The 20,550-nt window shown below is 45.6% G+C and overlaps 1 protein-coding gene across 20 annotated transcripts in view; it reads left to right on the forward strand.

Annotated features, from left to right (window-relative positions):
* LOC118376650 (disabled homolog 2-interacting protein-like) overlaps positions 1-20,550 on the forward strand; it is a 323,821-nt gene that overhangs the window by 290,770 nt on the left and 12,501 nt on the right. For 19 of the 20 annotated variants that reach the window (XM_052525470.1, XM_052525473.1, XM_052525472.1 and 16 more), the window contains 2 exons: positions 9,061-9,952; positions 19,566-19,700. In XM_052525470.1, the coding sequence (XP_052381430.1) occupies positions 9,061-9,952; positions 19,566-19,700 (1,027 nt within the window). The remainder of the gene's footprint in view (positions 1-9,060; positions 9,953-19,565; positions 19,701-20,550) is intronic. The other variant, XM_052525481.1, reaches the window with a different exon arrangement.

Consider the following 20,550-nt stretch of genomic DNA (forward strand, 5'->3'; position numbering starts at 1 on the left):
GAACAGATAAAGCGAGGGGTATGGATAAGGACAGGGTAAGGGTTAAGGAGAACATGAACAGATAAAGCTAAGGGTATGGGTATGGACAGGGTAAGGGTTAGGAAGAACAAGAACAGATAATGCTAGGGGTATGGATAAGGACCGGGTTAGGGTTAAGGAGAACACGAACAGATAAAGCTAGGGGTATGGATAAGGACAGGGTAAGGGTTAAGGAGAACAAGAACAGATAAAGCTAGGGGTATGGGTAAGGACAGGGTAAGGGTTAAGAAGAACAAGAACAGATAAAGCTAGGGGTATGGATAAGGACAGGGTAAGGGTTAAGAAGAACAAGAACAGATAAAGCTAGGGGTATGGATAAGGACAGGGTAAGGGTTAAGGAGAACAAGAACAGATAAAGCTAGGGGTATGGGTAAGGACAGGGTAAGGGTTAAGAAGAACAAGAACAGATAAAGCTAGGGGTATGGATAAGGACAGGGTAAGGGTTAAGAAGAACAAGAACAGATAAAGCTAGGGGTATGGATAAGGACAGGGTAAGGGTTAAGGAGAACAAGAACAGATAAAGCTATGGGTATGGGTAAAGACAGGGTAAGGGTTTATGAGAACAAGAACAGATAAAGCTAGGGGTATGGATAAGGACAGGGTAAGGGTTAAGAAGAACAAGAACAGATAAAGCTAGGGGTATGGATAAGGACAGGGTAAGGGTTAAGAAGAACAAGAACAGATAAAGCTAGGGGTATGGATAAGGACAGGGTAAGGGTTAAGAAGAACAAGAACAGATAAAGCTAGGGGTATGGATAAGGACAGGGTAAGGGTTAAGAAGAACAAGAACAGATAAAGCTAGGGGTATGGATAAGGACAGGGTAAGGGTTAAGGAGAACAAGAACAGATAAAGCTAGGGGTATGGGTAAGGACAGGGTAAGGGTTAAGGAGAACAAGAACAGATAAGGCTAGGGGTATGGGTAAAGACAGGGTAAGGGTTTAGGAGAACAAGAACAGATAAAGCTAGGGATATGGATAAGGACAGGGTAAGGGTTAAGGAGAACAAGAACAGATAAGGCTAGGGGTATGGATAAGGACAGGGTAAGGGTTAAGAAGAACAAGAACAGATAAAGCTAGGGGTATGGGTAAGGACAGGGTAAGGGTTAGGAAGAACAAGAACAGATAAGGATAGGGGTATGGGTAAAGACAGGGTAAGGGTTAAGGAGAACAAGAACAGATAAGGCTAGGGGTATGGATAAGGACAGGGTAAGGGTTAAGGAGAACAAGAACAGATAAAGCTAGGGATATGGATAAGGACAGGGTAAGGGTTAAGAAGAACAAGAACAGATAAAGCTAGGTGTATGGATAAGGACAGGGTAAGGGTTAAGGAGAACAAGAACAGATAAAGCTAGGTGTATGGATAAGGACAGGGTAAGGGTTAAGGAGAACAAGAACAGATAAAGCTAGGGGTATGGATAAGGACAGGGTAAGGGTTAAGAAGAACAAGAACAGATAAAGCTATGGGTATGGATAAGGACAGGGTAAGGGTTAAGAAGAACAAGAACAGATAAAGCTAGGGGTATGGATAAGGACAGGGTAAGGGTTAAGAAGAACAAGAACAGATAAAGCTAGGGGTATGGATAAGGACAGGGTAAGGGTTAAGGAGAACAAGAACAGATAAAGCTAGGGGTATGGGTAAAGACAGGGTAAGGGTTTATGAGAACAAGAACAGATAAAGCTAGGGGTATGGATAAGGACAGGGTAAGGGTTAAGAAGAACAAGAACAGATAAAGCTAGGGGTATGGATAAGGACAGGGTAAGGGTTAAGAAGAACAAGAACAGATAAAGCTAGGGGTATGGATAAGGACAGGGTAAGGGTTAAGAAGAACAAGAACAGATAAAGCTAGGGGTATGGATAAGGACAGGGTAAGGGTTAAGAAGAACAAGAACAGATAAAGCTAGGGGTATGGATAAGGACAGGGTAAGGGTTAAGGAGAACAAGAACAGATAAAGATAGGGGTATGGGTAAAGACAGGGTAAGGGTTTATGAGAACAAGAACAGATAAGGCTAGGGGTATGGGTAAAGACAGGGTAAGGGTTTAGGAGAACAAGAACAGATAAAGCTAGGGATATGGATAAGGACAGGGTAAGGGTTAAGGAGAACAAGAACAGATAAGGCTAGGGGTATGGATAAGGACAGGGTAAGGGTTAAGGAGAACAAGAACAGATAAAGCTAGGGGTATGGGTAAAGACAGGGTAAGGGTTTATGAGAACAAGAACAGATAAAGCTAGGGGTATGGATAAGGACAGGGTAAGGGTTAAGAAGAACAAGAACAGATAAAGCTAGGGGTATGGATAAGGACAGGGTAAGGGTTTAGAAGAACAAGAACAGATAAAGCTAGGGGTATGGATAAGGACAGGGTAACGGTTAAGGAGAACAAGAACAGATAAAGCTAGGGGTATGGATAAGGACAGGGTAAGGGTTAAGAAGAACAAGAACAGATAAAGCTAGGGGTATGGATAAGGACAGGGTAAGGGTTTAGAAGAACAAGAACAGATAAAGCTAGGGGTATGGATAAGGACAGGGTAACGGTTAAGGAGAACAAGAACAGATAAAGCTAGGGGTATGGATAAGGACAGGGTAAGGGTTAAGGAGAACAAGAACAGATAAAGCTAGGGGTATGGATAAGGACAGGGTAAGGGTTAAGGAGAACAAGAACAGATGTGACCCAGAAAGCAATAAGTGGTTGAGTGGTCAAGGAGTGTCTCAGTTCATTAGTAGGCAAACTGAGACGGTCCTCCCCTCCTCTATAGCCTCCTTTTGGCAAGGAAGCACAAGTGATTTGATACCTGCCACACCCTCTTTGAATCAGCTTTATATTTTTGAGGAGAAAACCATGCACAAGTTTCAGAAAAACATATGATACTTGTGATTTTATCTATAAATGTCTGGCACAACTAAGTTGTTCCTATCACTTTACACTTTTATTTGGGGATCCACTTCTGTAAACGTCATTTGCCTGAAGAAGGGTCTCATTTTATACAGGCGCATTTTCGTCCACGTTCCCTATCCTCACCGCCTCTCCTCGATTACCTTTGACCTTTTTCAAAAGTAGACGAGAGAGGACGGAAGACGCAGGAGTTGAGCAAATCCAATTGACGAGCCCACTTTATCAGGCCACGCTAATGTGCCCCTTCTTCCCCTTCTCATCAGGCTGGCAGTGAACCTGCAACCCCAGTCAGATTTATGGAGGCTGGAGTGAACGAGTCTAGCATTCTTGCAGTCCTTCTTAATTACACCACATTCACAGAGAGAGGGAGAGAGAGAGAGAGAGAGAGAGAGAGAGAGAGAGAGAGAGAGAGAGAGAGAGAGAGAGAGAGAGAGAGAGAGAGAGCAGGGTAGGTAGAAAATAGAGGTTTAGGGAGAGAGAGAGTATTAACGAGAGAGAGAGTATTAATGAGAGAGAGAGAGAGAGAGAGAGAGAGAGAGAGAGAGAGAGAGAGAGAGAGAGAGAGAGAGAGAGAGAGAAATTATGGGAACATATATTGTGTCTGTCAAGGTAATTGCCAGGCAATAAAGCTGTAGACTTGGTGGTGAAAGAGAGAAGGGAGGATGAGTGCGGATCACTTAACGAGCTATATGACTCACATCCTCCTCTACTGATGAGCTGCTGTTTCTATACCATGTGTCCTGTTGGGCTGTGGTTCTATACCATGTGTCCTGTTGGGCTGTGGTTCTATACCATGTGTCCTGTTGGGTTGCCGTTTCTATACCATGTGTCCTGTTGGGCTGTGGTTCTATAGCATGTGTCCTGTTGGGCTGTGGTTCTATACCATGTGTCCTGTTGGGCTGTGGTTCTATACCATGTGTCCTTTTGGGCTGTGGTTCTATACCATGTGTCCTGTTGGGCTGTGGTTCTATACCATGTGTCCTGTTGGGTTGCTGTTTCTATACCATGTGTCCTGTTGGGCTGTGGTTCTATACCATGTGTCCTGTTGGGCTGTGGTTCTATACCATGTGTCCTGTTGGGTTGCCGTTTCTATACCATGTGTCCTGCTGGGCTGTGGTTCTATAGCATGTGTCCTGTTGGGCTGTGGTTCTATACCATGTGTCCTTTTGGGCTGTGGTTCTATACCATGTGTCCTGTTGGGCTGTGGTTCTATACCATGTGTCCTGTTGGGTTGCTGTTTCTATACCATGTGTCCTGTTGGGCTGTGGTTCTATACCATGTGTCCTGTTGGGCTGTGGTTCTATACCATGTGTCCTGTTGGGTTGCTGTTTCTATACCATGTGTCCTGTTGGGTTGCTGTGGTTCTATACCATGTGTCCTGTTGGGCTGTGGTTCTATACCATGTGTCCTGTTGGGCTGTGGTTCTATACCATGTGTTCTGTTGGGTTGCTGTTTCTATACCATGTGTCCTGTTGGGCTGTGGTTCTATACCATGTGTCCTGTTGGGCTGTGGTTCTATACCATGTGTCCTGTTGGGCTGTGGTCCTATGCCATGTGTCCTGTTGGGTTGCTGTTTCTATACCATGTGTCCTGTTGGGTTGCTGTTTCTATACCATGGGTCCTGTTGGGCTGTGGTTCTATACCATGTGTCCTGTTGGGCTGTGGTTCTATACCATGTGTCCTGTTGGGCTGTGGTTCTATACCATGTGTCCTGTTGGGCTGCTGTTTCTATACCATGTGTCCTGTTGGGCTGTGGTTCTATACCATGTGTCCTGTTGGGCTGTGGTTCTATACCATGTGTCCTGTTGGGCTGTGGTTCTATACCATGTGTCCTTTTGGGCTGTGGTTCTATACCATGTGTCCTGTTGGGTTGCTGGTTCTATACCATGTGTCCTGTTGGGTTGCTGTTTCTATACCATGTGTCCTGTTGGGCTGTGGTTCTATACCATGTGTCCTGTTGGGCTGTGGTTCTATACCATGTGTCCTGTTGGTTGCTGTTTCTATACCATGTGTCCTGTTGGGCTGTGGTCCTATGCCATGTGTCCTGTTGGGTTGCTGTTTCTATACCAAGTGTCCTGTTGGGCTGTGGTTCTATACCATTTGTCCTGTTGGGCTGTGGTTCTATACCATGTGTCCTGTTGGGTTGCTGTTTCTATAACATGTGTCCTGTTGGGCTGTGGTTCTATACCATGTGTCCTGTTGGGCTGTGGTTCTATACCATGTGTCCTGTTGGGCTGTGGTTCTATACCATGTGTCCTGTTGGGCTGGGGTTCTATACCATGGGTCCTGTTGGGCTGTGGTTCTATACCATGTGTCCTGTTGGGCTGTGGTTCTATACCATGTGTCCTGTTGGGCTGTGGTTTTATACCATGTGTCCCGTTGGGTTGCTGTTTCTATACCATGTGTCCTGTTGAGTTGCTGTTTCTATACCATGTGTCCTGTTGGGCAGCTGCTTCTATACCATGTGTTCTGTTGGGTTGCTCTTTCTATACCATGTGTCCTGTTGGGCAGCTGCTTCTATACCATGTGTTCTGTTGGGTTGCTGTTTCTATACCATGTGTCCTGTTGGGTTGCTGTGGTTCTATACCATGTGTCCTGTTGGGCTGTGGTTCTATACCATGTGTCCTGTTTGGCTGTTGTTTCTATACCATGTGTCCTGTTGAGTTGCTGTTTCTATACCATGTGTCCTGTTGAGTTGCTGTTTCTATACCATGTGTCCTGTTGAGTTGCTGTTTCTATACCATGTGTCCTGTTGAGTTGCTGTTTCTATACCATGTGTCCTGTTGAGTTGCTGTTTCTATACCATGTGTCCTGTTGAGTTGCTGTTTCTATACCATGTGTCCTGTTGAGTTGCTGTTTCTATACCATGTGTCCTGTTGAGTTGCTGTTTCTATTTGTGTGTCCTGTTGTGTTGCTGTTTCTATACCAAGTGTCCTGTTGAGTTGCTGTTTCTATACCATGTGTCCTGTTGAGTTGCTGTTTCTATACCATGTGTCCTGTTGGGCTGTGGTTCTATACCATGTGTCCTGGTGGCGAATACCATGATGACCAGGTGGCGAATCGCATCTCTGCATGTCTGGCAGACATATCAGTGTGGATGACGGATCACCACCTCAAGCTGAACCTCAGCAAGACGGAGCTCCTCTTCCTCCCGGGGAAGGACTGCCCGTTCCATGATCTCGCCATCACGGTTGACAACTCCATTGTGTCCTCCTCCCAGAGCGCTAAGAACCTTGGCGTGATCCTGGACAACACCCTGACGTTCTCAACTAACATCAAGGCGGTGTCCCGTTCCTGTAGGTTCATGCTCTACAACATCCGCAGAGTACGACCCTGCCTCACACAGGAAGCGGCGCAGGTCCTAATCCAGGCACTTGTCATCTCCCGTCTTGATTACTGCAACTCGCTGTTGGCTGGGCTCCCTGCCTGTGCCATTAAACCCCTACAACTCATCCAGAACGCCGCAGCCCGTCTGGTGTTCAACCTTCCCAAGTTCTCTCACGTCACCCCGCTCCTCCGCTCTCTCCACTGGCTTCCAGTTGAAGCTCGCATCCGCTACAAGACCATGGTGCTCGCCACGGAGCTGTGAGGGGAACGGCACCTCAGTACCTCCAGGCTCTGATCAGGCCCTACACCCAAACAAGGGCACTGCGTTCATCCACCTCTGGCCTGCTCGCCTCCCTACCACTGAGGAAGTACAGTTCCCGCTCAGCCCAGTCAAAACTGTTCGCTGCTCTGGCCCCCAATGGTGGAACAAACTCCCTCACGACGCCAGGACAGCGGAGTCAATCACCACCTTCCGGAGACACCTGAAACCCCACCTCTTCAAGGAATACCTAGGATAGGGTAAGTAAGGGTAAGTAATCCTTCTCACCCCCCTTCTCACCCCCCCCAACAAGATTTAGATGCAAGTGGCTGTTCCACTGGTTGTCATAAGGTGTATGCACCAATTTGTAAGTCGCTCTGGATAAGAGCGTCTGGTAAATGACTTAAATGTAATGTAAATGTAAATGTCCTGTTGAGTTGCTGTTTCTATACCATGTGTCCTGTTGTGTTGCTGTTTCTATACCAAGTGTCCTGTTGAGTTGCTGTTTCTATACCAAGGGTCCTGTTGAGTTGCTGTTTCTATTCCTGTGTCCTGTTGTGTTGCTGTTTCTATACCAAGTGTCCTGTTGAGTTGCTGTTTTTATACCATGTGTCCTGTTGAGTTGCTGTTTCTATTCCTGTGTCCTGTTGTGTTGCTGTTTCTATACCAAGTGCCCTGTTGAGTTGCTGTTTTTATACCATGTGTCTTGTTGAGTTGCTGTTTCTATTCATGTGTCCTGTTGTGTTGCTGTTTCTATACCAAGTGTCCTGTTGAGTTGCTGTTTCTATACCATGTGTCCTGTTGAGTTGCTGTTTCTATACCATGTGTCCTGTTTGGCTGTTGTTTCTATGCCATGTGTCCTGTTGAGTTGCTGTTTCTATACCATGTGTCCTGTTGAGTTGCTGTTTCTATACCATGTGTCCTGTTGAGTTGCTGTTTCTATTCCTGTGTCCTGTTGTGTTGCTGTTTCTATACCAAGTGTCCTGTTGAGTTGCTGTTTTTATACCATGTGTCCTGTTGAGTTGCTGTTTCTATTCCTGTGTCCTGTTGTGTTGCTGTTTCTATACCAAGTGTCCTGTTGAGTTGCTGTTTTTATACCATGTGTCCTGTTGAGTTGCTGTTCCTATTCCTGTGTCCTGTTGTGTTGCTGTTTCTATACCAAGTGTCCTGTTGAGTTGCTGTTTCTATACCATGTGTCCTGTTGAGTTGCTGTTTCTATACCAAGTGTCCTGTTGAGTTGCTGTTTCTATACCATGTGTCCCGTTGAGTTGCTGTTTCTATACCATGTGACCTGTTGTGTTGCTGTTTCTATACCATGTGACCTGTTGAGTTGCTGTTTCTATACCGTGTGTCCTGTTGGGTTGCTGTTTCTATACCATGTGTCCTGTTGAGTTGCTGTTTCTATACCGTGTGTCCTGTTGAGTTGCTGTTTCTATACCAAGGGTCCTGTTGAGTTGCTGTTTCTATACCATGTGACCTGTTGAGTTGCTGTTTCTATACCATGTGTCCTGTTGGGTTGCTGTTTCTATACCATGTGTCCTGTTGGGCTGTGGTTCTATACCATGTGTCCTGTTGGGCTGTGGTTCTATACCATGTGTCCTGTTGGGCTGTGGTTCTATACCATGTGTCCTGTTTGGCTGTTGTTTCTATACCATGTGTCCTGTTGAGTTGCTGTTTCTATACCATGTGACCTGTTGAGTTGCTGTTTCTATACCATGTGTCCTGTTGTGTTGCTGTTTCTATACCAAGTGTCCTGTTGAGTTGCTGTTTCTATACCAAGTGACCTGTTGAGTTGCTGTTTCTATACCATGTGACCTGTTGAGTTGCTGTTTCTATACCATGTGTCCTGTTGAGTTGCTGTTTCTATACCATGTGTCCTGTTGAGTTGCTGTTTCTATACCATGTGTCCTGTTGGTTTGCTGTTTCTATACCATGTGTCCTGTTGGGCTGTGGTTCTATACCATGTGTCCTGTTGGGCCGTGGTTCTATACCATGTGTCCTGTTGGGCTGTGGTTCTATACCATGTGTCCTGTTTGGCTGTTGTTTCTATACCATGTGTCCTGTTGAGTTGCTGTTTCTATACCATGTGTCCTGTTGAGTTGCTGTTTCTATACCATGTGACCTGTTGAGTTGCTGTTTCTATACCATGTGTCCTGTTGGGTTGCTGTTTCTATACCATGTGTCCTGTTGGGTTGCTGTTTCTATACCATGTGTCCTGTTGGGTTGCTGTTTCTATACCATGTGTCCTGTTGAGTTGCTGTTTCTATACCATGTGTCCTGTTGGGCTGCTGTTTCTATTCCTGTGTCCTGTTGTGTAGGATGAGTGCAGGGCTCCCTTGAAAAAGAGCCCTTGGTCTCAATAGGACTCCCTGCTAAAAGGCTAAATAAAACAAAATTGGGGTTTGGCACTTAAGAGTTTCATGTGTGGGATGAAGGGTTTGACTTGTCATGTGTTCATGTCTATAAGGAGTAATAGATACAGCACATCAACATCTACCTCTGTCACTCAATCCCTCTCTCTCTCTCTCTCTCTCTCTCTCTCAGGTTGGTGGACTTTACCCGGTTACCCTCCCCCACCCCGGAGAACAAGGAACTCTTCTTTGTCACCAGGAACGCTGGGATCCAGCCCACCCCGGCCCGCAGCTCTAGCTACTCTGAATCCAATGAGCCCGACCTGGGCATAGCCAACGGCAGCAAGAGCCTGTCCATGGTGGACCTCCAGGACCCCCACAGCTTAGAGAGTGGCCCTGGCCCTGGCACGACAGACGGCCTGGGAGAGGGCATCATTCCTGGGGGAGTGTGGTCGGCCCGAACCCCCCAAGGGAACATCACTGGAGGTCCTACTCTGAGAAGGCCCGTCCAGACCCCCACCACCCCCGGATCGGAGAGCGCCCCAGGCAGACCTGCTCAGCTTCTAGCCCCCCTGTCCTTCCAGAACCCTGTCTACCAGATGGCGGCAGGGCTGCCCTTGTCGCCGCGGGGCCTGGTCGACTCGGGTTCTGAGGGCCACAGCTCCCACAGTTCCCATAGCAACAATGAGGATGGGCCAGGAGGAGGAGGGGGGATACACAACTCCTTCCTGAACCACGGAGTAGGAGGTGGGGGGAGCTGCGTGGAGGAGTATGCCCGTCGTTCAGGGGAGTTCATAGGCACGCGGAGGCAGCTGTCACTCACAGAGGCCCAGCACCAGCCCACCGTGCCCAGACAGAATAGCGCCGGCCCCCAGCGCAGGATAGACCAGCCCCCTCCACAGACCACCGTCACCAGGGGCCGCACGCCCCCAAACCTGCTCAACAGCGGGCCCTACCCGCGCCCCTCCAGCAGCAGCATGATGTCATCCCCCGACTGGCCCGGCAACGGGGCGCGGCTACGGCAACAGTCGTCATCATCAAAAGGAGACAGCCCAGAGAGCAAGCAGAGAGCCCAGCACAAACAGGTAGGGCACTCAGACAGTAGTACAGACACACTCCAAGTCAAAACACACACACAAACACACTCAACAGTAGTACAAAGGAGTGTGTATGCATGGGATAGCGAGGTTATTTGCTGACAGCCATGATGGTAGCTTTTAGTGAGGGCTGCAGGGCTTCGACTGTCTGAGAGGTTCATCTCATACTGTATCATTGTAAAACAATATAATTAGTTTCTCAGTTCATTTTCAGGCTAAATAAAGCTTTAAATAAACAAATAATACTCTGTTGTGGAAAGCTTCCACTAATACCACTTGATCGCATGTTAACAATGCCTGTATATGTGTGTGGGTGGTGTCTGAGCTCTCCTGTTATTCTATCTAATCAATGACAGTCATTGGAGCAGCCAGTGTGTATTAATAGTAATCCCATGTGTCTCTGCATAGTTAGAGGTGGAAGTCTAATAGCACAGGATCACTGGTAAACTTCTGTACGCGTAGACCTATTGTTTCCTGGTTATGGACTAACAACACAAGATAGAGGATTTTCTCAGAGTTTTGTCATTATTAGCATTATGCTTATTTGTGAAGGTGGCCCTTGGTTGAATCAGGATTCGGTTGCTAGATACAGCAATGTAATGCAGAGTTACATGCATGTATTTTATCAAGTCTCAAGTCTGGTTTATGGTTAGCTAATCATCAGTAGTTCATAGTAATGCACTCAAATCTTGCTGAGATGTGTACATGTGTGGCTGTGTGTATCGCTGTTGGGAGTTATAGTGTACTGTTTCTGCTACCGTCCTCTGGGCTGTTAAAGATGACCTCTTAACAAGCAGGTCACTGATAGGCCAGCTGGTCGAAAGTTGCCCCTGGTGATCTCTGGCCTCAAGGTGACAGGAAGGACATTTACATTCCCAGTTCCCACAATGCCCTGCTCTCCTCTAGGGACTGATTGATTGCTCAGCTTAGTGATTGGCTGACTGGTATAGCCCAAGGGTTAATGAGTTTGTCATCGAAACCAGATGGACGCCGTTCAGAATCAGAATCACCTTTAATCATTGCCAATGACATTTACATACTCAGAGTTGTACTTGTTGATATTGTGTTGCTAGTGATAGACAACATTTAGAGACAGAATACAGACAACAGAGTTTAAAATAAGTTTGCATACATTATATACAACTAGGTAGAGTGAGCATAGAGCTATAAGAGATTGAGCAGATATACAATATACAGTGGGTATACGGTTGAAATACAGTGGGTATACGGTTGATATCCAGTGGGTATACAGTTGATATACAGTGGGTATACAGTTGAAATACACATCAAATCAAATGTATTTATATAGCCCTTCGTACATCAGCTGATATCTCAAAGTGCTGTACAGAAACCCAGCCTAAAACCCCAAACAGCAAGCAATGCAGGTGTAGTAGCACGGTGGCTAGGAAAAACTCCCTAGAAAGGCCAAAACCTAGGAAGAAACCTAGAGAGGAGCCAGGCTATGTGGGGTGGCCAGTCCTCTTCTGGCTGTGCCGGGTGGAGATTATAACAGAACATGACCAAGATGTTCAAATGTTCATAAATGACCAGCATGGTCGAATAATAATAAGGCAGAACAGTTGAAACTGGAGCAGCAGCACAGTCAGGTGGACTGGGGACAGCAAGGAGCCTTCATGTCAGGTAGTCCTGGGGCACGGTCCTAGGGCTCAGGTCAGTTGAAACTGGAGCAGGAGCATGGCCAGGTGGACTGGGGACAGCAAGGAGTCCTCATGTCAGGTAGTCCTGGGACATGGTCCTAGGGCTCAGGTCCTTCACAGTTTTATTTGAGACGACTGTACAACCATTAAGATTAATTGTCAGATTCAACAGAAGATCTCTTTGTTTCTTGGGACCTAGAACAAGCATCTCTGTTTTGTCCGAGTTTAATAGTAGAAAGTTTGCAGCCATCCACTTCCTTATGTCTGAAACACATGCTTCTAGCGAGGGCAATTTTGGGGCTTCACCATGTTTCATTGAAATGTACAGCTGTGTGTCATCCGCATAGCAGTGAAAGTTTACATTATGTTTTCGAATAACATCCCCAAGAGGTAAAATATATAGTGAAAACAATAGTGGTCCTCAAATATCTCAAAGTGCTGTACAGAAACCCAGCCTAAAACCCCAAACAGCAAGCAATGCAGGTGTAGTAGCACGGTGGCTAGGAAAAACTCCCTAGAAAGGCCAAAACCTAGGAAGAAACCTAGAGAGGAGCCAGGCTATGTGGGGTGGCCAGTCCTCTTCTGGCTGTGCCGGGTGGAGATTATAACAGAACATGGCCAAGATGTACAAATGTTCATAAATGACCAGCATGGTCCAATAATAATAAGGCAGAACAGTTGAAACTGGAACAGCAGCACGGTCAGGTGGACTGGGGACAGCAAGGAGTCATCATGTCAGGTAGTCCTGGGGCATGGTCCTAGGGCTCAGGTCCTCCGAGAGAGAGAAAGAAAGAAAGAGAGAATTAGAGAGAGCATATGTGGGGTGGCCAGTCCTCTTCTGGCTGTGCCGGGTGGAGATTATAACAGAACATGGCCAAGATGTACAAATGTTCATAAATGACCAGCATGGTCCAATAATAATAAGGCAGAACAGTTGAAACTGGAACAGCAGCACGGTCAGGTGGACTGGGGACAGCAAGGAGTCATCATGTCAGGTAGTCCTGGGGCATGGTCCTAGGGCTCAGGTCCTCCGAGAGAGAGAAAGAAAGAGAGAATTAGAGAGCGCATATGTGGGGTGGTCAGTCCTCTTCTGGCTGTGCCGGGTGGAGATTATAACAGAACATGGCCAAGATGTTCAAATGTTCATAAATGACCAGCATGGTCGAAAAATAATAAGACAGAACAGTTGAAACTGGAGCAGCAGCACGGCCAGGTGGACTGGGGACAGCAAGGAGTCATCATGTCAAGTAGTCCTGGGGCATGGTCCTAGGGCTCAGGTCCTCCGAGAGAGAGAAAGAAAGAGAGAAGGAGAGAATTAGAGAACACACACTTAGATTCACACAGGACACCGAATAGGACAGGAGAAGTACTCCAGATATAACAAACTGACCCTAGCCCCCCGACACATAAACTACTGCAGCATAAATACTGGAGGCTGAGACAGGAGGGGTCAGGAGACACTGTGGCCCCATCCGAGGACACCCCCGGACAGGGCCAAACAGGAAGGATATAACCCCACCCACTTTGCCAAAGCACAGCCCCCACACCACTAGAGGGATATCTTCAACCACCAACTTACCATCCTGAGACAAGGCTGAGTATAGCCCACAAAGATCTCCGCCATGGCACAACCCAAGGGGGGGGGCGCCAACCCAGACAGGATGACCACATCAGTGAATCAACCCACTCAGGTGATGCACCCCTTCCAGGGACGGCATGAGAGAGCCCCAGTAAGCCAGTGACTCAGCCCCTGTAATAGGGTTAGAGGCAGAGAATCCCAGTGGAAAGAGGGGAACCGGCCAGGCAGAGACAGCAAGGGTGGTTCGTTGCTCCAGAGCCTTTCCGTTCACCTTCCCACTCCTGGGCAAGACTACACTCAATCATATGACCCACTGAAGAGATGAGTCTTCAGTAAAGACTTAAAGGTTGAGACCGAGTTTGCGTCTCTGACGTGGGTAGGCAGACCGTTCCATAAAAATGGAGCTCTATAGGAGAAAGCCCTGCCTCCAGCTGTTTGCATAGAAATTCTAGGGACGATTAGGAGGCCTGCGTCTTGTGACCGTAGCGTATGTGTAGGTATGTACGGCAGGACCAAATCAGAGAGATAGGTAGGAGCAAGCCCATGTAATGCTTTGTAGGTTAGCAGTAAAACCTTGAAATCAGCCCTTGCTTTGACAGGAAGCCAGTTTAGAGAGGCTAGCACTGGAGTAATATGATCAAATGTTTTGGTTCTAGTCAGGATTCTAGCAGCCGTATTTAGCACCAACTGACGTTTATTTTGTGCTTTATCCAGGTAGCCGGAAAGTAGAGCATTGCAGTAGTCTAACCTAGAAGTGACAAAAGCATGGATTAATTTTTCTGCATCATTTTTGGACAGAAAGTTTCTGATTTTTGCAATGTTACGTAGATGGAAAAAAGCTGTCCTTGAAATGGTCTTGATATGTTCTTCAAAAGAGAGATCAGGGTCCAGAGTAACGCCGAGGTCCTTCACAGTTTTATTTGAGACGACTGTACAACCATTAAGATTAATTGTCAGATTCAACAGAAGATCTCTTTGTTTCTTGGGACCGAGTTTAAAAGTAGAAAGTTTGCAGCCATCCACTTCCTTATGTCTGAAACACATGCTTCTAGCAAGGGCAATTTTGGGGCTTCACCATGTTTCATTGAAATGTACAGCTGTGTGTCATCCGCATAGCAGTGAAAGTTAACATTATGTTTTCAAATAACATCCCCAAGAGGTAAAATATATAGTGAAAACAATAGTGGTCCTAAAACGGAATCTTGAGGAACACCGAAATTTACAGTTGATTTGTCAGAGGACAAACCATTCACAGAGACAAACTGATATCTTTCCGACAGATAAGATCTAAACCAGGCCAGAACTTGTCCGTGTAGACCAATTTGGGTTTCCAATCTCTCCTCAAGAATGTGGTGATCGATGGTATCAAAAGCAGCACTAAGGTCTAGGAGCACGAGGACAGATGCAGAGCCTCGGTCCGATGCCATTAAAATGTAATTTACCACCTTCACAAGTGCCATCTCAGTGCTATGATGGGGTCTAAAACCAGACTGAAGCATTTCGTATACATTGTTTGTCTTCAGGAAGGCAGTAAGTTGCTGCGCAACAGCCTTTTCTAAAAATTTTGAGAGGAATGGAAGATTCGATATAGGCTGATAGTTTTTTATATTTTCTGGTTTGGCTTTTTCAAGAGAGGCTTTATTACTGCCACTTTTAGTGAGTTTGGTACACATCCGGTGGATAGAGAGACGTTTATTATGTTCAACATAGGAGGGCCAAGCACAAGAAGCAGCTCTTTCAGTAGTTTAGTTGGAATAGGGTCCAGTATGCAGCTTGAAGGTTCAGAGGCCATGATTATTTTCATCATTGTGTCAAGAGATATAGTACTAAAACACTTGAGTGTCTCGATCCTAGGTCCTGGCAGAGTTGTGCAGACTCAGGACAACTGAGCTTTGAAGGAATACGCAGATTTAAAGAGGAGTCCGTAATTTGCTTTCTAATAATCATATTTTTAATCATTTTTTCCTCAAAGAAGTTCATGAATTTATCACTGCTAAAGTGAAAGTCATCCTCTCTTGGGGAATGCTACTTTTTAGTTAGCTTTGCGACAGTATCAAAAAGGAATTTCGGATTGTTCTTATTTTCCTCAATTAAGTTAGAAAAATAGGATGATCGAGCAGCAGTAAGGGCTCTTTGGTACTGACTGCACGGTACTGTCTTTCCAAGCTAGTTGGAAGACTTCCAGTTTGGTGTGGCGCCATTTCCGTTCCATCCGTTTTCTGGAAGCTTGCTTCAGAGCTCGGGTATTTTCTGTGTACCAGGGAGCTAGTAGTACAGTGGGTATACGGTTGATATACAGTGGGTATATGGTTGATATACAGTGGGTATATGGTTGATATCCAGTGGGTATATGGTTGATATCCAGTGGGTATACGGTTGATATACAGTGGGTATATGGTTGATATACAGTGGGTATACGGTTGATATACAGTGGGTATACAGTTGATATCCAGTGGGTATACGGTTGATATCCAGTGGGTATATGGTTGATATCCAGTGGGTATACGGTTGATATACAGTGGGTATACGGTTGATATACAGTGGGTATACGGTTGATATACAGTGGGTATACGGTTGATATCCAGTGGGTATATGGTTGATATCCAGTGGGTATACGGTTGATATACAGTGGGTATACGGTTGATATCCAGTGGGTATACGGTTGATATCCAGTGGGTATATGGTTGATATACAGTGGGTATACGGTTGATATACAGTGGGTATACGGTTGATATACAGTGGGTATACGGTTGATATACAGTGGGTATATGGTTGATATACAGTGGGTATACGGTTGATATACAGTGGGTATACGGTTGATATACAGTGGGTATATGGTTGATATACAGTGGGTATATGGTTGAAATACAGTGGGTATACGGTTGATATACAGTGGGTATACGGTTGATATACAGTGGGTATATGGTTGATATACAGTGGGTATATGGTTGATATACAGTGGGTATACGGTTGATATCCAGTGGGTATACGGTTGATATACAGTGGGTATATGGTTGATATACAGTGGGTATACGGTTGATATACAGTGGGTATACGGTTGATATACAGTGGGTATACGGTTGATATACAGTGGGTATATGGTTGAAATACAGTGGGTATACGGTTGATATCCAGTGGGTATACGGTTGATATACAGTGGGTATATGGTTGATATAGAGTGGGTATATGGTTGAAATACAGTGGGTATACGGTTGATATACAGTGGGTATATGGTTGATATCCAGTGGGTATACGGTTGATATCCAGTGGGTATACGGTTGAAATACAGTGGGTGGTGGTTGGTGAGGGCCACAGCATAGTCCTTTAGTCTCTGTGGTTGGTGAGGGTCATAGCATAGTCCTTTAGTCTCTGTGGTTGGTGAGGGCCACAGCATAGTCCTTTAGTCTCTGTGGTTGGTGAGGGCCACAGCATAGTCCTTTAGTCTCTGTGGTTGGTGAGGGCCACAGCATAGTCCTTTAGTCTCTGTGGTTGGTGAGGGCCACAGCACGGGGGAAGAAACTGTTTAGGTGGCGGGAGGTCATGAGTGACCTGAAACGCCTGCCAGAGGATGTGGGGGTGACCGGGTGGGAGGGGTCGGGATGATCTTTCCTGCACGCTTCCTTGCCCTGAAGTCTTGCAGGAGAAATGTACCTGAACCATATGCATTGGCTGCATAGCCCATTAGGGCTTCCTGATCAGAAGAACAGAAGTCACATGTAGATTATGGTAATGCAGAACACGCAACTTGTGTAATGAAGCAGCCAATAAAACGTCATTTTTAATAATTTGCCAAAATTCTAAACAGCTCACCTGGGAACATTTTTGTTCACTTATGATATTTGTCAATTATTTTCATAGTCTTTTGTTTGGAATGCTCCAGGTGAGAAATGAGCATGTGTCTGGTTTCTCTGTCCTGATAATGTTGAGGGAGCGCGTGAGCATGCGCAAGCATAGAAATACCTGGGCTGCTGTGCAGAAATGTAGGAAAGTGTTTTCTAACATCCATTGCTAATGTATATGCTATTTGAAAAAAACTTTCCAACAATCTCCCCATGGATAATCACCAATCCTCAGTGTGAAAGAGCAGTGGAAGTTATAGGTCTACTGCTGCATTGACCTATGGACAATGAGTTCCATGCGCTCATTTCTTTAGCCGCCAATGGATCACAGTGTATCAATGTGTCCATATGGCAGAGGCTGGTGATCTCGCATTAGTTAACTTTTAACTATTCTAACTAATTTTTAGCATTTTAATTCAGATCAACGATTTTGAGAAATGAAAATGTTCTTATTAAAATGAAACTGTTCCACGAAAATGTGCATATGAAAATCATAACTGGCATGCAGAATGGTAGAAACATGAAACGCATGCACTGCCTATGAAGTTTTATAAAATAATTGCCTCCACGTTTCCATGGTCGGATTTTGCCTATAGGCTACATTGAAGCACGGTAAGACATGTTCAACTATATGAAATAAAACATTCAAGTTTCAAACAATGAAGTATGTTTTCAAAATGCATACTTCCTCCAGCTCACATTGTAAAGTGGTGGGTGACGCACGGATATCCTGTTGCCTGCACTTGATGGTGAATGGGAGGCGCTCTTCAATTACCAGTTGAGAAATAAAAAGTAGTAGCTCTTTTTAATCGTGCACCAAAACTGTTAACACTCATTTGCATGTAGAATTGTTGTGCAATGAATGGACTTCATGTGTTTTACTCCAGCAGACCGATAAGCATGACAGTCAAATGTATTTGCATCGACTGGTATTTCCATCAATGAATAAAAAGCATTATTTTGCAATGAGGTTTTTTTATACATTAATTTTGTCCAGCAACAGTTTTATCGGCTTTTCATTTTTTTTCATCGGCCAAAAGGCTTTTAATAGATTTTTATTAGCCAAAAAACAATTGCCTGCTAACAGAAACCCTGTCACACACACACTCTCACAAGCACTCACAAGCAAGTGTCCTCTACAAGCACCAGCCAACACACACACACACACACACACACACATACACAAACACGCCACTCTGCTTTAGTGTTCTATACATTCCATGTGCATTTCAATCTTATTCCTGTGTGTACATACTCTGTATGTGTGGATGTACACTATAAATACAAAGGTATGTGGACACCCCTTCAAATTAGTGGTATCGGCTATTTTAGCCAAACCAATTACTGATAAGTGTATAAAATCGAAAACACTGCCATGCAATCTCCATAGACAAACATTGGCAGTAGAATGGCCTTACTGAAGAGCTCAGTGGCTTTCATCGTGGCACCATAGGATGCCACCTATCTAACAATCAGTTCATAAAATTTCTACCCTGCTAAGAAATTGTAAGTGCTGTTATTGTGAAGTGTAAACGTCTAGGAGCAACAACGGCTCAGCCACGAATTGTTAGGCCACACAAGCTCACAGAACGGGACCGCTGAGTGCTGAAGCGCGTATAAATCGTCTGTGCTCGGTTGCAACACTCACTACCGAGTTCCAAACTGCCTCTATAAGCAATGTCAGCACAAGAACTGTTCGTCGGGAGCTTCATGAAATGGGTTTCCATGCTCAATGCCAAGCGCCGCCTGGAGTGGTGTAATGCTCGCCGCCATTGGACTCCAAAGCAGTGGAAACGCGTTCTCTGGAGTGATGAATCACACTTCGCCTTCTGGCAGTCCCACGGACATATCTGGGTTTGTCAGATGCCAGTAGAACACTACCTGCCCCAATGCATAGTGCCAACTGTAAAGTTAGGTAGAAGAGGAATAATGGTTTAGGGTTGTTTTTCATGGTTCGGGCCCCTTAGTTCCAGTGAAAAGAAATCTTAACCCTACAGCATACAATGACATTCTAGACTATTCTGTTCTTCAAGCTTTGTGGCCACAGTTTGGGGAAGGCCCTTTCCTGTTTTAGCATGACTATGCCCCTGTGCATAAAGCGAGATCCATACAGAAATGGTTTGTCGAGATCGGTGTGGAAGAACTTGATTGGCCTGCACAGAGCCCTGACCTCAACCCCATCAAACCCCTTTTGGGATGAATTGGAACGGCGACTGTAAGCCAGGCCTAATCGCCCCAACATCAGTGCCCAACCTCACTAATGCTCTTGTGGCTGAATGGAAGCAAGTCCCCGCAGCAATGTTCCAACATTTAGTGGAAAGCCTTCCCAGAAGAGTGGAGGCTGTTATAGAAGCAAAGGGTGGACCAACTCCATGATTTTGGAATGAGATGTTCAACGAACAGATGTCCACATCCTATGGATATGTAGTGTATGTACTATGTACCGTATGTCGGTGTGTGTGTACCATATGACGTGTGTGTCCTTCTCGGCTCAGCTCATGTGTGTGTTGTGTTGGTTCCACTAGGCCCCCTCCCCAGTGAAGCCCAATGCACTGGACCGTACGGCTGCCTGGCTGTTGAATATGAATGTTCAGTATGTAGACCATGAGGGGATGGACCCCGAGTTCAGAAACAGAGAGGATCTCACTCAGGCCGAGAAGGTAACGTCACAAACCAAACTCCATGTAACCTCCTTAACCTCCCAGTACCCCAGTTCTCAGCACCCACCCTTTAGACACCTCCTCTCCACCTAACCCTCAACACTACCCCCCTGGCACTTTAACCAGCACTTTCTCCCCTCAACTTCCAATGTCAAGCCCTCACTCCTACCCTTAACCCTACCCCCTTACAACTTACAATCACTCACAATAAACCTTAATCTCTAATAACAGATACTCATTTTGTATGGTCAAAGGATTTCAACCAGGTATTCCTAGACTCTTACAGTCAAATTGTGAATGTGTGTGTATGTCCATGTACGTGTGTATGTCCATGTGTGTGTGTATGTCCATGTGTGTGTGTATGTCCATGTACGTGTGTATGTCCATGTATGTGTATGTCCATGTGTGTGTGTATGTCCATGTGAGTGTGTATGTCCATGTGTGTGTGTATGTCCATGTGTGTGTGTATGTCCATGTACGTGTGTATGTCCATGTATGTGTATGTCCATGTGTGTGTGTATGTCCATGTGAGTGTGTATGTCCATGTGTGTGTGTATGTCCATGTGTGTGTGTATGTCCATGTGAGTGTGTATGTCCATGTGTGTGTGTATGTCCATGTGTGTGTGTATGTCCATGTGTGTGTGTATGTCCATGTGTGTGTGTGTATGTCCATGTGTGTGTGTATGTCCATGTGTGTGTGTATGTCCATGTGTGTGTGTATGTCCATGTGTGTGTGTATGTCCATGTGTGTGTGTATGTCCATGTGAGTGTGTATGTCCATGTGTGTGTGTATGTCCATGTGTGTGTGTATGTCCATGTGTGTGTGTATGTCCATGTGTGTGTGTATGTC

This window comes from Oncorhynchus keta, chromosome 9, assembly GCF_023373465.1.
Source record: "Oncorhynchus keta strain PuntledgeMale-10-30-2019 chromosome 9, Oket_V2, whole genome shotgun sequence".
In the NCBI taxonomy this organism is placed as follows: Eukaryota; Metazoa; Chordata; class Actinopteri; order Salmoniformes; family Salmonidae; genus Oncorhynchus; species Oncorhynchus keta.